The sequence below is a fragment of the Poecilia reticulata genome, chromosome 6, assembly GCF_904066995.2.
Source record: "Poecilia reticulata chromosome 6, P_reticulata-male-v2, whole genome shotgun sequence".
Lineage (NCBI taxonomy): Eukaryota > Metazoa > Chordata > Actinopteri > Cyprinodontiformes > Poeciliidae > Poecilia > Poecilia reticulata.
In genome coordinates this window covers 10,228,501-10,244,328 of record NC_088835.1, presented here as the reverse complement: position 1 = coordinate 10,244,328, position 15,828 = coordinate 10,228,501, and the positions used below count along the sequence as shown (strand labels likewise).

General features: G+C 39.1%; 1 protein-coding gene across 3 annotated transcripts in view; it reads right to left on the bottom strand.

The window, feature by feature from the left end:
- The window catches only part of tubgcp6 (tubulin gamma complex component 6), a 44,603-nt gene extending 31,202 nt beyond the window's left edge, over nt 1-13,401 (bottom strand). For all 3 annotated transcript variants that reach the window (XR_014087832.1, XM_081607858.1, XM_081607859.1), the window contains exons 1-9: nt 13,030-13,401; nt 10,891-11,695; nt 7,141-7,304; nt 5,769-5,982; nt 4,064-4,222; nt 2,644-2,765; nt 2,369-2,432; nt 2,159-2,268; nt 1,985-2,076 (exon numbers count right to left, since the gene is read on the bottom strand). Coding sequence is in view for 2 of the 3 variants with exons in the window: in XM_081607858.1 (XP_081463984.1) it covers nt 1,985-2,076; nt 2,159-2,268; nt 2,369-2,432; nt 2,644-2,765; nt 4,064-4,222; nt 5,769-5,982; nt 7,141-7,304; nt 10,891-11,673 (1,708 nt within the window). In the remaining variant the exon portion in view is untranslated. The remainder of the gene's footprint in view (nt 1-1,984; nt 2,077-2,158; nt 2,269-2,368; nt 2,433-2,643; nt 2,766-4,063; nt 4,223-5,768; nt 5,983-7,140; nt 7,305-10,890; nt 11,696-13,029) is intronic.
- Nucleotides 13,402-15,828: the final 2,427 nt, after the last annotated feature.

Genomic DNA, 15,828 nt, shown 5'->3' with positions numbered 1-15,828 from the left:
TTTTAGTTATTGAATTATTTGCATCTTTTGATGTATTTCTAATATTGTATAAAATAAGCTTAGGTGGTTGAATAAAAAAATCTGTAGAATGTGAAATTTTGTTTTATCCGATTAATTAATTGTCAGAATAATTAATAGATAATCACTAAATTAATCATTAGTTGTTGCCCTAGAAAGATGCTATACGTCATGACCATAAAGTCTGAATGAAGAAAACTCACTTTTGAGCAAGTGAAGCTCCAACCTTCCTAACCGTCTGCTGCTCCTTCCTACTATCATTCACAACCAAGACATCAACATCCTTTAGTGTCTCTGCTTGCGGCAAAAACAGAACTTCAAAGCACGGTAAGGAATCCGCTATATACACCTTTTAATGCAGCAGCAGACAGGGCTCCTTCATATTTTCCATGTCAGCATACTTATACTATTTCAGACTCTACTTTCCAGTCTTCTCAGTTCACTTCAGACATGTTTTTAAAGTCCAATTCTCCTGTTTGAATGATTGTCAGATTTCTATACGGTGTTTAAATAAGGAATCTGCAAAAATCATTGACAGATTGACAGACGGAGTGATGGGTTACTGGACAAACAGATGGGTGGGTACTGAACAGATGGACGGATGGACAGGCGGATATTAAATAGATGGATGGATATTGGACAAACAAATGAACGGACAGAAGAATATTGGACAGATGGATTGTTGGACTCAACATCTAGTTAATTGGACAGAGAATAAAGTTTGAAAATATTAATAGCTTCCCATTCTCCATTTTCGGTTTCCAGACTTAAATCAGACCCAGAAAGGACTTCAACTAATTTCCAAATTTCTCCAGACTCCATAGAAATACCAGGGAATTTTTTTTCCAATTCTAAAGTAGCATTCTGACTTCAAAGGGTGAAAAATTTCATAATTTTTTTGTAACGAGCAATGAGGATCAAGTCACATCGGTCTTACTTTACGTTCTCTTGTCTTTCCTATTTTGAAAAATAACCATCAGGAATGGGCCTCTGTGCAACATGGACTCCTAATTAGATGCTGCCAATCACTACAATCAACTTAAAAAAAAAAAAGGTTTTATTATATTCATTATTAGAAGGGCCTCTAATTGAAGAGTCTTTGTTTGTGTGAAAAACAATTACCTGAACTTTGAATTTTTACTCTGCTGAATAAAATGTACTCAAAGCAAAGATTGGACTTTTCTTAATTGTTCAGTGTCGGATTTTGCAAAAGCAATCAGTTTTTATTTTGATGCATTTAGAACAAGAACCCCTTTTCCTGATATTTAAGTATTTCACAGTTCAGACTACTAAACAACAGCTGACTGGCTCAAATTAGCCTTATCAAGAGGAACAAATTACCACCATTTTCCTTAATTACAGAAAATCTCAGCTCCATTTCAGAATTCAGTCTCAGTGACTGAAACGTAAAAGACAGATAAAGACAGAGGACCTGGCATTGAAAAACAACTTGAGTTGAGTTAGAGAATGGAGACCCACAAAGCTAAGAGTGGAAGTTTCTGCAGACCACAGATGGGTTTATTCTTCTCTTCATGTCTTAACTCTGCCCCTTTTCTCCTCTTGGAACCTAATTAGACCAAATGAAAATACTTCACCAAAAGTCCAGCTTTCAAGAGTAAATCTGAGACAAATCCATTTATGAAGCATTTCTGGATTTTTTTCTCTCTCTCCAATCAGCATGGTGTGCTAAATAAAAAGAATAAAGCAATAATATTTATTAGTGTTTGCTCCTGCCGTTTTCTGAGCGGAGACGATTCCGGTCCCCGCCGCAGCTGGGACTGATTCCGTTTCCTGCTTATTATTTTCCAATAACTTCATGGCATCCTTTATAGACACAAGGACAAATCCAACTAGGCAATAAAGGATCAAATTGAATCTCTGTTTTTCTGCTACTATAGACAGTCTGCCTTTCCGCTGTGTGTGTTTGTGTGTGTGCTTCTGTTTTCATACGTGTGAGATATCTCACCCCTGAAACTGAGGTAATCCTCGTTGACCTGGATCATGAATTCTCCACAAACGTCTCGAAACACGCCGCTGTACACCCAGTCGGACACGAACCTGAACGGAGCAGAGCCGAGAACGCCGTTAGCTCAAACGACCCCTGTGCATCTGTGGATTTCAGCGCGTCTCAGCCACGAACCGTGTGTAAGGTTCACAGCAGCTCTTCAACAGGGACAGCAGGATGGGATAGTTCTCGTTGCTGCAGTTACTCTGGGCTTCGTTGTAGAGGTAGGACAGCAGCTTAACACCCTGAGGAGAGCCACATGAAGCGAGCTGACATCTCATCTGGAAGGTTAAACACAGCCCTGATGGATGACAAATTGCAGTGTGTACATAAAAGAGCCCTCACCACAGGGAAGGCGGCCTGGCCTGAGCCCGACGGTCCGTCCACACAGCACAGCTCCGACAGGTACCTTTGGACAAAAAGAGAGAGAGAGAGGGAGAAGGGAGAGGAATGGGAGTTTGTGATGTGATGTGATGACGTCCGTGGTGAGCTGCTTTCTGTCAGAACTGTCTGCCAGCGTGAGGTTGAGGTTAAAAGGAGTAAAAAAACTAAACAAAAAAAAGAAAACAAAGAAACCTTCAGAAGAAAACAGAACATCAAAAAAGGAGGTGTGGTCTTACCTGAGCTGGCGGCCCACTTTGCGTAAAAGGAAGCCGATGGTCAACAGGCTAAGAGTGGGGGGAGTGGTGAGGACACACGCTCTGTAGTAATGCAGGTACTTCCTCAGACCACCGGTGAACGCCTTGGGCGAGAAAAATTATTAGTCACATGCAGCGACTTCTTCCAAAAGTAATTATACCCACGGATATCATTCTTCACATCACAGGAAATGTCGAAGTATTGTATTGGGATTTTAAGTAATAAGTAGATTATGTCTGCAAAGTGGAGAGAAATAATCCTTTTTTTAATTTTCTTTATTAGGGCTGTTAATCGATTGATAAAAATGAACTAATTAGTCGCAATTAATCAGTTTTCAAGGAAACCTATATTCAAGACTTAATTGAAGACTGAATCAATCTTTATTATAAAAAAGGGACTTTTATCGTTTTGTTCTTACAGACCATTTCTGCTTTATTTTGGAACCAGATATAGAAGATAAAGCAAAATTGATCATTCAATATCGTCTTTTTATCCATCGGCTGAGCAAGTGGAAGTGAGGTACAGCAACACAGAGGGACACTTTTCAAATCAGCCATTGTGTTAATTTATTTTATCAAGTTTAATTAAAAAAAACAAAAAAAAACACAAATTGTTAACATGGTAATGGACAAAGCCCTAAATTTTTTTTTTTACAAATAAAATTGTAACAAACGTGGCAAGAATTGGTGTTTAGCGTTTTAAGTCATGACTCTGTGGAAAACCCTTTTGCTTTTATAGCAACTAACAAGTTTTATTCCAGGTTTGTCTCCTTTCATCTTCCCTTCAACTTTGAAGAGAAACTTTCTAGAGAAAATTATCCACACAGCATGATGCTGCCAGCACCATGTTTCATGGTGTTGATAGTGAGCTTAGCTTGATGTGCGTATCAGATTTCCGGTCCACTTAGTGTTTTGCATGTCGGACAACTCGTTAATATGTAATTCTAATTTGACCAGAGGATATTTTGTTTGCTGAATCCCCAACGTGATAAACTGCAAGCAGAACTTATTTTGTCTCTTTCAACGATGGCTTTCTTCTTGCAATGTGAAAATATTTACCACTGCGCACACTCTTGCCTGGCTAACGCAAAGCAGATGAAATGATAAATCAACCTCGACTAATGATAAACGATAACACTCGAACTTTTGTGTATTTTTGTGCTTTTAATAAATTCTGCTGGTCCCCTGCTTTTCTCCTTTGCATTTTTAAAGAGTTTTCTATTGTCATTAATAGACTGTGTCTATTTGTGCTTGCTTGTCCTAAATTGTCCCTTAAGGGACGATTAAAACTTTCCAAATTGATGAACACAACGGGGTGTAACACTGACATTAGCGCAAAATACGAGAGGGGGGAAACATGTGGCCCCAAAGGCATTAATTAATGGTGATTATATAAACATACCTGGAAGACTAGGCCCTTCTTGTCAGCACTCTGGAGAGAAAAGCGACTCAGCCTCAGGTAGTGGGTGCCATACTGGGCCAACTCCCCCAGAAGACGAGACACGCTCTCTGGAGAAGCTCCCGAGACGCACACGCCGGGCCTGACGTCAAACTGAATGCTCTGGTGTAGAAAGCACATATTTAGTAAAAGGCCTTTAAAAAGAGCAGGGTAGTCTAATAAAAATCAGCCATACTTGTAGCACACCGAAAATTAAACTCAGGGGTGTAGGAGGAGTCACCTCCTGCATGACTTCTGGAGGAACAATCGGTGGAGTTCTTTTATTAAATTATATAAGGAGAAGTTTTATGAGAACTAGAAATTGCGTCTCTAAGCAGCGGTCTTCTGGGAAAACAAAAATCAACACGGACAGTATTTTTGCAATCACAAAGGCCACTGCTGTTATAAAAACACAAGTGGTCACCAAAGCAAAAAATAAATAAGAAAGCTTCAAGATCACACATTAACTCCAGATATTAAAGTAAGGTCTAATATTACTGTTGGCCACACCGTGCCAGGCTTTTGTTAGTTTACTGAACGTTCTTGAGTCGCATTTCATTTCTTGAAATTTTGTCTAAAAAAAGCCCAACTTTAATGTAGACTTTTCAAACATTTAACTTTAAGAGTTAGCATCCCAGGTCTACAACAGCTTTGAACTTGAACACGGATGCACAACAGGAAAATATTTAATTATATTTACTATGATGAAGCTGTTTTACAGCTACTTTTCTTTGCTAATGTTAAAATCGCTTATTAAAAAAAGTTACTCTCTACTAGCGAATCTCAATTTTTAGTAGGTCGCAGGCTTTCGTTATGGAAAAAATACACAAAACATGAAATCAATAAAAACTAAACCAATTAATAAAATAAACTCAATGTGCTCACATATAATAGACTGCAGCAGTGCCCTATGCTTTTAGTTGTGTTGAGCCATTTAAAGTGTTATTTGATTTTTTTTTAAATTAATCTTATACATCTACGCGTAAATACAGTAATTCTGTAAAAAAATTTATTTTTATGATAATTTTTCTTGACGTCTCTAACTGCTTTAAAAGTTTGCAAAGTACTTGACCTCATTGGTGAAAAAAGCAGTATCTAATAAAAGGATTTAAAAACCTTGGGAGCTATAGGTAAAAACAGCTTTACATTCTGATTCTCTGATTCTTGTGAAGCGCTTTAAGCCTTTCCACATCACTGTATGTCAGTGTCAAGCATCTCCTGCAGTAACAGGATAAGGCCAGGGCCAGGGGAAATCAGGAGAATCGTGATGTAATTTATGTTGTAAGAAAAGACTACAACCTTCCTAAAACAGAAAAAAAAAAAAAAACTTAATGGGACACAATAAAGCAACTGCTGCTCTCTCCTGTGGTTTAGGTTTTAACATGAGGAACACTGCAATTTACTTCTTTATCATCTAATCAAGTTAATGGCTTGATACGATTTGGCTCGGTTCTCCGGAAGGTTTAGGGCAATGGGCTTTTTTTTTTTTTTTAAAGGAACTGTGTTTGTTTATATCTCATAGACTAATTGCACATTGATTCTTTGTTTTGTTTGTGTGTGTGTGTGTGTGCGTGTGTGTGTGTGAGCTGTACACTGGCAGCGCGTGAAAAAGGAAATTATTGCGTTTAAGTGCATCTCCGAGAGACGAACAAATGATGATGAATTGCACCTGGTTGAGAGGGAAGGTAGTGGACGCCACTCCTATCAGAACGTTCAGGAGGTCGGACACTAATTGCGTCTGGGAGTCCAGGGGCAGCATGAGGATGGGAGAGGAGTCGCTGGAGCTCACGACCCTCATCTCTCCCTCCCACAGCCGGTAGAGCTGGTCAAATGTCTCTCTGCCTCCCTCTGTCAGATAGAAGGACTCCCTTTTTCCTGGTGGACTAGTGGGTCAAACATTACAAATTAGTTTTTTAAAAATTAAGCGTTTTGTTCCTTTTTGTTACAGAAACAAAACGGCTTACAGTGGATTAAAACCCAAATTTTATTTTCTCAGAAAATAAGAATATAGCATTAGACAAGACAAGTAGTCCTGTCACAATAAACTTTGCCGGACGATAAACTGGCCCAGAAATTACTGCGATAAATACTAATATCGTCTTTTTCAAGTCGTTGTAAACAAACTTGCCTTTCAAAATATATTATAGGGGTGCACCGATTTATCAGTCAGCCAATTTATCCACAGTTGTTGTGGATAATTATCCACATTGGTTGTGGATTTTTGGTTTTCCCTCCAAGCTGGGAAACCTGCTTCGGATGATTAGGCTTTAGGTGCAGATGCATTTTTGTTGTAGTTGCAACTGTTTAACAACAAATGCAATATGCAGGTGATGTGGTTCACCACGGTCATTAGGTTTGAATCCAAATCGCTCCCAGACTGCAGCTGTCTCTTTTGGCTTTTAAACCACTGTTCTCTGGTCCGCTGATCCTCACAAGGCGTTCATGCAAGGCTCTGTGGTAGGAAAACACAAACCTGCCAAGTAACCGATGTGAGAGTTCACTTCTCCTCGAGTCCAACTCACAACACACAAACGACAGGCCAAGGCCACCACCACCCACGGTTGTCATAGCGACAAAAGTGATAAAAGTTGAACATTTTTTCACTTTCTTGCGTGGCACCGCATTGTCTACGTATACGAACTCAATAATTCACATTCACAAATTGTGCTGGTCACTCGGCTGCAGGAGGCCATGTGATTGTCGCCTCAGTTGCGATTGTCGGTAAACCAACCTGGGCTTCCTGAACCCCTAAGAGCCACAGCACTTATGATGTACAGTACATCTACATAAGTAGGTTCACATTTTCATATTAAAAATATGAAAAAATACATTGTTTTTGTAGCATATTCTAATATTTAAACAAATAGCTGTAAACCATATCAATCAAACTTGACAGAAATGAATGTGTGAAGGAAGAAAAATAAAAAAGAAATTAGAGAAATCCATCACTCACTGCCCTAATTACTGAAATACCTTACCTTTTCAAATGAGAATCAAATTTACTGAGATGTACTCGTATAATTAGTAAACGGATCATTTACCAGCCAACACACTCCCAGCAGCGGCGCCTTCTGGGGTCAAACGTGCGGACAGCCTCCCAGATGTCAACATCTGGAACGGGGCTCGCCTCTGACTGAGAGTCTGGGGTAAGGTTGGAGGCTGACTGGAAGCCCTCGTCCTCTGACTGATCCAAGTAGTGAGGAACCTGCGCGGGGCACACAACAGATAGTCGGTATAAAAACAGTCATAAATGGAGACGCACCAACACTGTTTTCACTTCCGATACAGATATCTGAGGTTTAGCATCGGTAGATAACGATGCAGAAAAACAGTACTGAACTGACTAATTAGATTTATTTCTTTAAGCAGACATATGTACTGAATTACTACTTTATTTGACAACTCTGCAGCAGTACCACACATTAAAATCCGCCAATAGTTTCACAAACTTCGTCAAAATGGTAAAAACCAACCAATTTGTTCAGTTGGTGTAATCAGGAGTATAACTGCAAAAGTATAGAAACTGCAACAAAACTTTTTACAAATGCTTCAGAAAGCCCAATTAGGAATTCTAAAATATAATGTAAAATAAATAAAAATTGATGTCGCTAAGAGCACAAATCATAAAATTAGACTGAATAGATCTGCCCTTATGGATTGGGCTCATTGTCACAGATAATTGAACTAAAAAATAGTTTTAAAAGGCCTGTCGCGATAAACGATAAATCAATTAATCGCACGATAAATTAAATCTATCGACCTCATTTTAATTATCGGCTTTATTGTCTCTTCCTGCCTTTTTTCTTTCTGTTGATGACACTAAATGAAAAAAGGCTCAACTCCGACGCTCTCCACTGACCCTCCCTTCCTATTTCCTTAGTGTAATGTCCAGCGCACACTACACGAGTTGTCGGCCCATTTTCAAAATCTGAGAGACACATTAGCCGACAGAAATCCTAGGTATAACGGTTCGATCGGGTTCGTCATGCTGTGTGGTGTCCAGCCACATGGGCACAAAATAATTTTAAAATCAGGCATTAATCAATGCTTTACTAGAATCTACCTGTGATGCATGTGGCTAGAGTTAGCGTAAAGACCTGACTGAATGAAAATCATTGTAATCTATTTATGTTATAAGATTGAAAATAGGGGCAAAAAATCGCAAAGTATGAAATATTGTATTAGGTAGTTGGATGTGCCCATCTTCTCTATTTAAATCTAGTGATTACTGAAGGGCAATATAGTAAACAGACTTCATAATCTGCACTCTTTTGGTTGAATGCAGTATTTATTTCCACTTTGGCTTTATGTTTAATTTTTATTCTAGGACGTTTTTTGTTAATGGAGACTGAGAATCCATTAACATTGGAACTGATTTAGTTTATCAGTTCCAGTGTTATGTGTTCTTTTGAAAATAAAGTGTATCCATCTATGGCAGGAAATCGCATGCATTATTAGTCATTTCCATTAAATCAGTCTCAAAAGGTCTTGAAACAATATTATTGTTTATCGCAATAATTTTTTAGACAATTAATCGTCCAGCTAGGCCTGTCACGATAACAAATTTTGCTGAGCGATTGTCTAAAAAAATCTAGAAAATTGAAGCACGTCAAAATGCATCAACACAACAAATCTAATATGACATAAAACAATGCCATACTTGACGGAGTTTGGCTACATCGAGGCTCACTGCAGTAAAAAAGACATATGGAGGATCAGATAGCAGGTAAAGCAGCGCACAGCTACAAACACTCACCCGGATTATTAGCATGACGGTCAGAAAGCTAAACAAATAACCCGCAAAATTATTTAAGTCTTCAAGCTGCGATATAAGACGCTGGTTCTGTTGTCGCTGTTGAACCGCTACACGCTACAGGTAGTAATATTTGACAGATGGAGCGCCGCTTCTGCTTCACCTGGTAGTGACTCTCACACCAAACCTCTGCTTAAAGCTGCAGCATGTAACTTAAAAAATACATTTTACATACGTATTAAAACTTTCGCTGTGCTAACATGACAGATAATCTCTAAAAAAATAATCGATCTCCTCCCTGCTCTGCATAATTACTCCACTCAGTCAGAAACAGCCAATCAGAACTAGCAGTAATCAGCTAGCCGCCATGCTATCAGGAAGTTTTCATTCAGTAACTCTGGATTGTTTATTGTAATGGAACCTGTATTTGCCTTTGAATGTTAGGTTTTATACTTGAATTTTTTTGGCAATGTTGAGAGGTTTTATTTTGGCTCTTTGCATTATTTAGCCTCTTCAGAGCCTTCATATGTTATCAGTCTGTTGAAGATAGTATTACCGATAGCAGTACAATTTGCAGAATGCCTGTTTTGTTTAGTTTTCTTCTTGGAAAAAGTTATTAAAAACAAGTTTTGTCTAAATTAAGGTGAATTCATGGTTCCTTTTTTCACATAATGTAACCGGTAGCGTTTATGATAAAAAAAACCTAATAATTATGTGATCGGTATCGGCAGGAAAAACCTGATTGGCACATCTCTAATAGATACACTTTATTTTCAAAAGAACACATAACACTGGAACTCATAAACTAAATAAACAAAACAACCAAAAATAAAATGGATTCTCAGTCTCCATGAACAAAAAACGTACTTGAATAAAAAGTAAACAAGATAAAGCCAAAGTGGAAATAAATACTGCATCAACCAAAAGAGTGCAGATTATGAAGTCTGTTTACTATATTGCCCTTCAGTAATCACTAGATTTAAATAGAGAAGATGGGCACATCCGACTACCTAATGCAATAGTTCACACTACACCATTTTTTGCCCCCATTTTCCCCTTCTGATAATCTTAGATCGATGGCCGATCTAAGATTGTCTGGTGATTTTGTAACCGATCATCCTGTTATGTATTGTGCTACCGTAGATCGTCTTGGCCGCTCCGATCTAAATCAGGGGGTTTCCCCGACTGGGAGCTTAAGGCTGAATGTGACAGGTAGCCAATCAGAAGGCGCGGATTCTCCTCTGCGCTTTCTGAGGGGAAATTAAGAAGGGAAATCCCAAACAGCTGACACGGCGCAACCCGAAGTCCAGCGGACATTGGAGATGATATGTGGAAACATTAATATTTATTTAACATTTCGAGCAAAGAATATAGAAATGACAAGGAGAGAAATTTGAGCCAAATTGCTACCGCAGTTGATAAACCCGGTAACGTTTCAGCTGCTCTTCGTTAACGTGACATAAATAGGTTATAATGATTTTCATTCAGCCATTTACTTTACGCTGACTCTAGCCACATGCATCACAGGTAGATTCTAATAAAGCATTGATTAATGGCTGATATTAAAATTAGTTAACTGGACTTGTAGCCATTATTTTGGTTACAAGTCCAAAATAATGGCTGTGTGACTGGACACCACACAGCACGATCGAACCGTTATACCTAGGATTTCTGTCGGCTAATGTGTCTCTCAGGTTTTGAAATTGGGTCGACGTGTGCGCTGTACATTACACTAAGGAAATGAGGAAGGGAGGGTCAGTGTCATCAAGAGAAAGAATAAAAGGCAGGAAGAGACGATAAAGCCGATAATTAAAATGTGGTCGATAGGTTTAACTTATCGTGCAATTAATTGATTTATCGTTTATCGCGACAGGCCTACGTCCAGCAAAATTTGTTATCGTGACAGGCCTATTTCTATATAATATGATTCAGACATTAATATCAGGTCAATGCATCCCTAGTTAAAAGTTTGCAAATTTGAACCTGGTGACAATATAAAACAGGTGTAAAGCTAGTGTGCTGCATGTGGGTCACTTACCCTGATAGCCAGTCCAGTAACATCGATATTACTGGGAACAGGTGGGAGGTCCAGTCTGATGTCCATATCTGACGTTCGAGTGTGCTGCAGCGCCCCAAACAACGACAGTCGCGTCTCCTTCTCAAATCTCTCTTCTGCTTCCACTTTCATCTTCAAAGCCAGCAACCCTGTCCTTGGCAGGGAGTCCATCAGCCTCTGAGTTCCACACAGAGTCTCCAGCGTCCCCCACTCCTCCGCACACACCAGACCCCACGCCCTGGCCTCCAGCCTCTGCAGCTCCTCGCTCTGGTAGCTCCAGGGTTGCGGCCTCCGCAGCACGGCCCTCTCTCGTCTCATGTAGTCCCTGCTGAACGAGGTGGGAGGCGGCGGCGTGGAGCCGGCGAGGCACACTAGGAGCTCCAGGACGGAGTCCACTTCTCTCAGACCGGAGGACGCTCCTTCACGCAGCCTCCCCAGCCGATCCTCCAGCGCCTCCGCTTCTTCCTGGCAGCCGGCCACTCGCAAGTCAAAGCACATCATCAGGACTTTGTTCCTGGGAGGGGTTCTAGCTGCGGCACTGGGCCTCGAGGCAGACCCTTTGGTGCCATCTTGAAAAAGCTTAGACAGCAAGGCGCCATAGGCCCGCTTTTTAAGGGCTCGGTGGAAGCCCTCTCTGGAAACACCTCCGAGGGCTCGACGCTTCCAAGAGAGCCCAGAGAGGCTGCAGTCACACAGAGCGCTCAGGAGCTCCGTGATGCTGCTGCTGGAGTTGGCCTTTGTGGGATTGTTTGAGCTCGAATACATGATGGCACTGCTGTCTCAGACACTTGGAGGAGGGGAAAACAAAACATATTTGTTATTTTGTGAAAAAAAAAAATCTCTGAAGTGAAAAGCACAATAGATTACTATGCCAAAACATGTTCATAGAAACTTCCACAAGTCGTTTGTATTTTAGACTAACGGTATGCTAATTTTCAGAAGCATAACTGAACTGTGACTTGCACGAAATGCAACATCCCCAAATATTTCCAACATAAAGTTGCTATATGTATAAGTTCTACAGCAAGTAACGTCAGCCACTTAAAGTTTACAGACTTGTCACAAGTCACAATAATTTGGCTTGTAATGATGTATCTGAACCATTGTTTGTATAAGACTGACATTAAGTGTCTTTCACAGCCATCAACATGTATCTGTCTGAATATGTGACTGCCCTTATCAGAGCAGGTAGAGCTTATTTGAAGTGACATTAAGTCTTCAGTACCCCAACCACTTTGTACAATGTACCAATATCATTGGCAAGTGAAACAGACCCACAGCATAATGCTGCCACCCTATGCTCAACACTGCTCTTAGATCGTAAAGCCTCATCTTAACTCCTTCAAGACACTCTTCTTTGTGTGGCCAAGCAGCTCTGACCATAACACTTTCCTCTCTGGTCCATGCGAGTACCTGTACATTTTTGGTCTAATTTTTAATCAGGCCAAGTTTATTTGTGTAGCACATTTCAGCAACAAGGCAGTTCAAAGTGCTTTAAATAATAAAAATCATCAATTATTTAACAAGCAGGTTCCACTTCTGCCTTGGCCATAAAGTTTTAGGAACTAAGCTTAAAAAATGCATCTGTAGCAGAAAACAAATCGATTTATGCCGGGAGTTTCCTGACGTATAGTCATTCTACCAAGTGAATTATCATATTTACATGACAGTCATAGTCACAATCACAATTAGTAGATGTAAACATCTGAGAAACACTGTTTAATGCAGTGTTTTATTTACCCTAGTGCTAAATGCACACTGCCCTCCATGTATCAGATGTGTATTCCTGGCTCAGCACACCTGAACTCAATTGCTGGCTAATTAACAAGCTTTTGCTGAACTGCAATCATCTGAATCATGAGTCAAAGCATAGCAACATCTCAAACATGCATATATGCTGCTCTGATGGTCAAAATGGAAAAACACGAGTATAATGTATTGTTATTACAAAGTTAAACACAAGACAGCAGAAAAATAGTCTTGCATGTTTAACTTGTTCCTGAAGAATACATGGAAAGCTTCGTAGTAACGCAGGCTGCAGTTAGCCGCTGCTAGCTACATGTTAGCAATGTCAACCGTCGCTTCCTGCAACAAACTGCATATTAAACCCTAGTTTCCTACCAAGATAAAATGACGCGTCTGGTTGTTGTTAGTCCTCCTCATATGGTCCGTTTACATCATTTTCCTGAGAATTTCAACCTCCCATCCAAGCAAAGTAACTGTTTCTCCATCCTTGCTAATGTTTATTAGCAATAGGTTGGTGCGTTATTTTTCCTTTCCCAGTGTGGTTTATGCGGTAAATATGCAAAACTCAAAAAGGCAATTAATCCAGCTCAAAGTGTCTACATTAGCCGTTCTCCCCGGTTTTTACCCAGCAAAAATCAGTTCATATTTGGTAAAGTTACACAAAGTAGCGAAATTTCAAGCTCTCTTTCTCATTCATATTCTACCACCAAACGCGGGCTACAAGCAATTATGTGGAACCCACCCCCTTCAACGTGATTGGATGATTTTGGCTGAACTCCTCGCTATCCTCAACTGTTAGCCACGATGATTGGCCAGACCTGACTGTCAATCACTATGGTGCATTCAGGTAATGTTCGGTAAAAGGCAAAAAGCATCTCGACACCGCTGTCACATATTTTATTTTATTTTTCCAATTCTTGATAATATGTCATAAAAGTTTTATAAATTGTGATACCAGAGTTTTGGAAATAACTACAAAATTACAAGTTTAATTGTTTAAAATGGACATAATAAGGTAATAGCCTTTTGATACAACTTTAGCATTCATTAAAACAAACAACCAAAAAAAAACAAAAAAACTTAAAATTCTTGTGCAATGTTTATTGTCAATTATTGCTCTGAGTAGCTATTAGCCCAGATTTCTCCAACGGGATGAAAAGTCACATTTCTTATTGCAGTTTTCACAGTACAGTGCTTTGGGGTGTTAATCTTAAACAGGGTCAAGGAAGACACAGATTTTTTTTTCTTCTTTTTTTGCCATTTCTTCCTTCTCACAACTATGGTAAGCTTTGTATTGGTTTGTCATTTAAAATGCCGATCTGAAATTGCACTGGTAACATTTCAAAATGTGACAAAGTTTAAGAGGTATGAATATTTTTACAAACTAGTCCAGGCAGTATAATGTTAGTTACATGGTCTGTCAACTGATGAGATAAATCACAAAGCTATCTTTACCTTTACATAATGCAGAATATGGATTAAAATACTCACCTGCTTCTACAATATAATTGTCTTTTGACCCTGATAAAATCTGACCACTAAGACACTACAACAGTGCACAGAGCATCATAAAGCATTGGGGGGCACACTTGTGAAGAGCCCACCGCATTTATTTTACAATGAGTTTTCTGCCCCTCCGTGGACATTTAATTTCCAGTTACAAAGAATTGATAGTTGGCTACATGCTTTTGCCTGTTGGCTGTAATATACATCTTTAAAGTAATTTGCATTTCTTTTTATAGTCTGCTCTATTTTCAGAATATATCTACGTTTATTCTCCATTTTGCGTCGGCCCTGGTTTTGCCTCCATTTGCAGTTCCCTTTGTCTCTGTTTAGCAGTTTAAATCTCCTTATTGTTGATTTGCACTTCTTTGATGGCATTTTGGGTTTGGGTTAGCTCTGTCCCCATGTGGATTTTGTTTTCTTTGTAGCCGGCTCACATCTATTTTCTTCTCAAAATGTATTCTTTTAATGTTATTTTTAAGGCTGTTTTTTGTGGTAGTCAATTTTTCATAACTCAGCCAAAGAAATTGTAATGTCAAGCAGAAGCTCAAAACAGAGAGCACATAATCCCATGGCTCTGTGGGGCTGCACAAGAGAAAACAGAATCCCAGTAAAAGCAGCCCACAGATGTTCATTTTGCATATGCATCTTCATGGAAAAATTATTCGATTTTAATTTGAAAGAAACACGGGTGATAAGAAACAGTGGTTGTAAATCTTTTTCAGTGTAGGAGGGCATCGCAATGAATAACTGAAGCTATGTCTTTTAAAGAAGAAAGAATTATCTTTGTGCATTTTATCATCCAATTTAAAAAAATATTGATTTGTCTTGTGAACAATGGGAAAAGAGAAAGGACGTTACCTTGGCAGGTAAACAAAGGTTCCAGTTCTAGTAAGGATAAAGGATTCAATACAGCAATATTTAAAAAAATTTTTTTTTTGGCATTTACTGGGGTGAATCTAAATGCATACCTGCTAAAGAAGTAGCCATCATATTTTGTCATTCATATATCTTCAGAGTCGTTGTGTTTTGTGATGCAGTGGGTAGGAAGGCTCCCTGGTAGCAGTCAGTCTTGCAGCAAATCTGAAAAGGCCTCTGAATGAAGACTCATCAACATCAGCTAAATTTCTAAATATACCACAGTAGTTTGTCTTGGATGACATCAATCCACTGCAAATCCATCTCATTTGCTTTTGCTGCAAATGAGATGGATTAGAAAGCTGTGCAGAGAGGCGCTGGTGTCAGAGATATCTTAGGATTTTTTTTTTTTGATGACCTACTTTGAACTTTCTCAATCTCTTCTGCATCCATGAAGTCTCCTTTTTTAGCTCCTCTGGCATTTGGGGTTGTATTTTATTTAACATTTGAGCTTTTGATATGCTAATTAGCTACATCAAGTTTTAAAAACAATACTTTGTTGCCTCGGTTACTCTCAACTGTCCGAAAGTAAGAAAAAAAAGTAGGAGCAAAAATCCTTTTAGCTGCACAAAACCAGAAGGAATCGTTTTTATGTGATGTCACAAAAAAATCCATAAAAAGAACAAATCAGAAATATCACAAAGCTACTCCAACATGAGCGACAAAACTCTGTATTACTATTGTATAACAGCTATAATTATCTGTTTTGATCGCATCTGAGCAAAGCACCTTTTAATGTTTGTCTTGACAGGT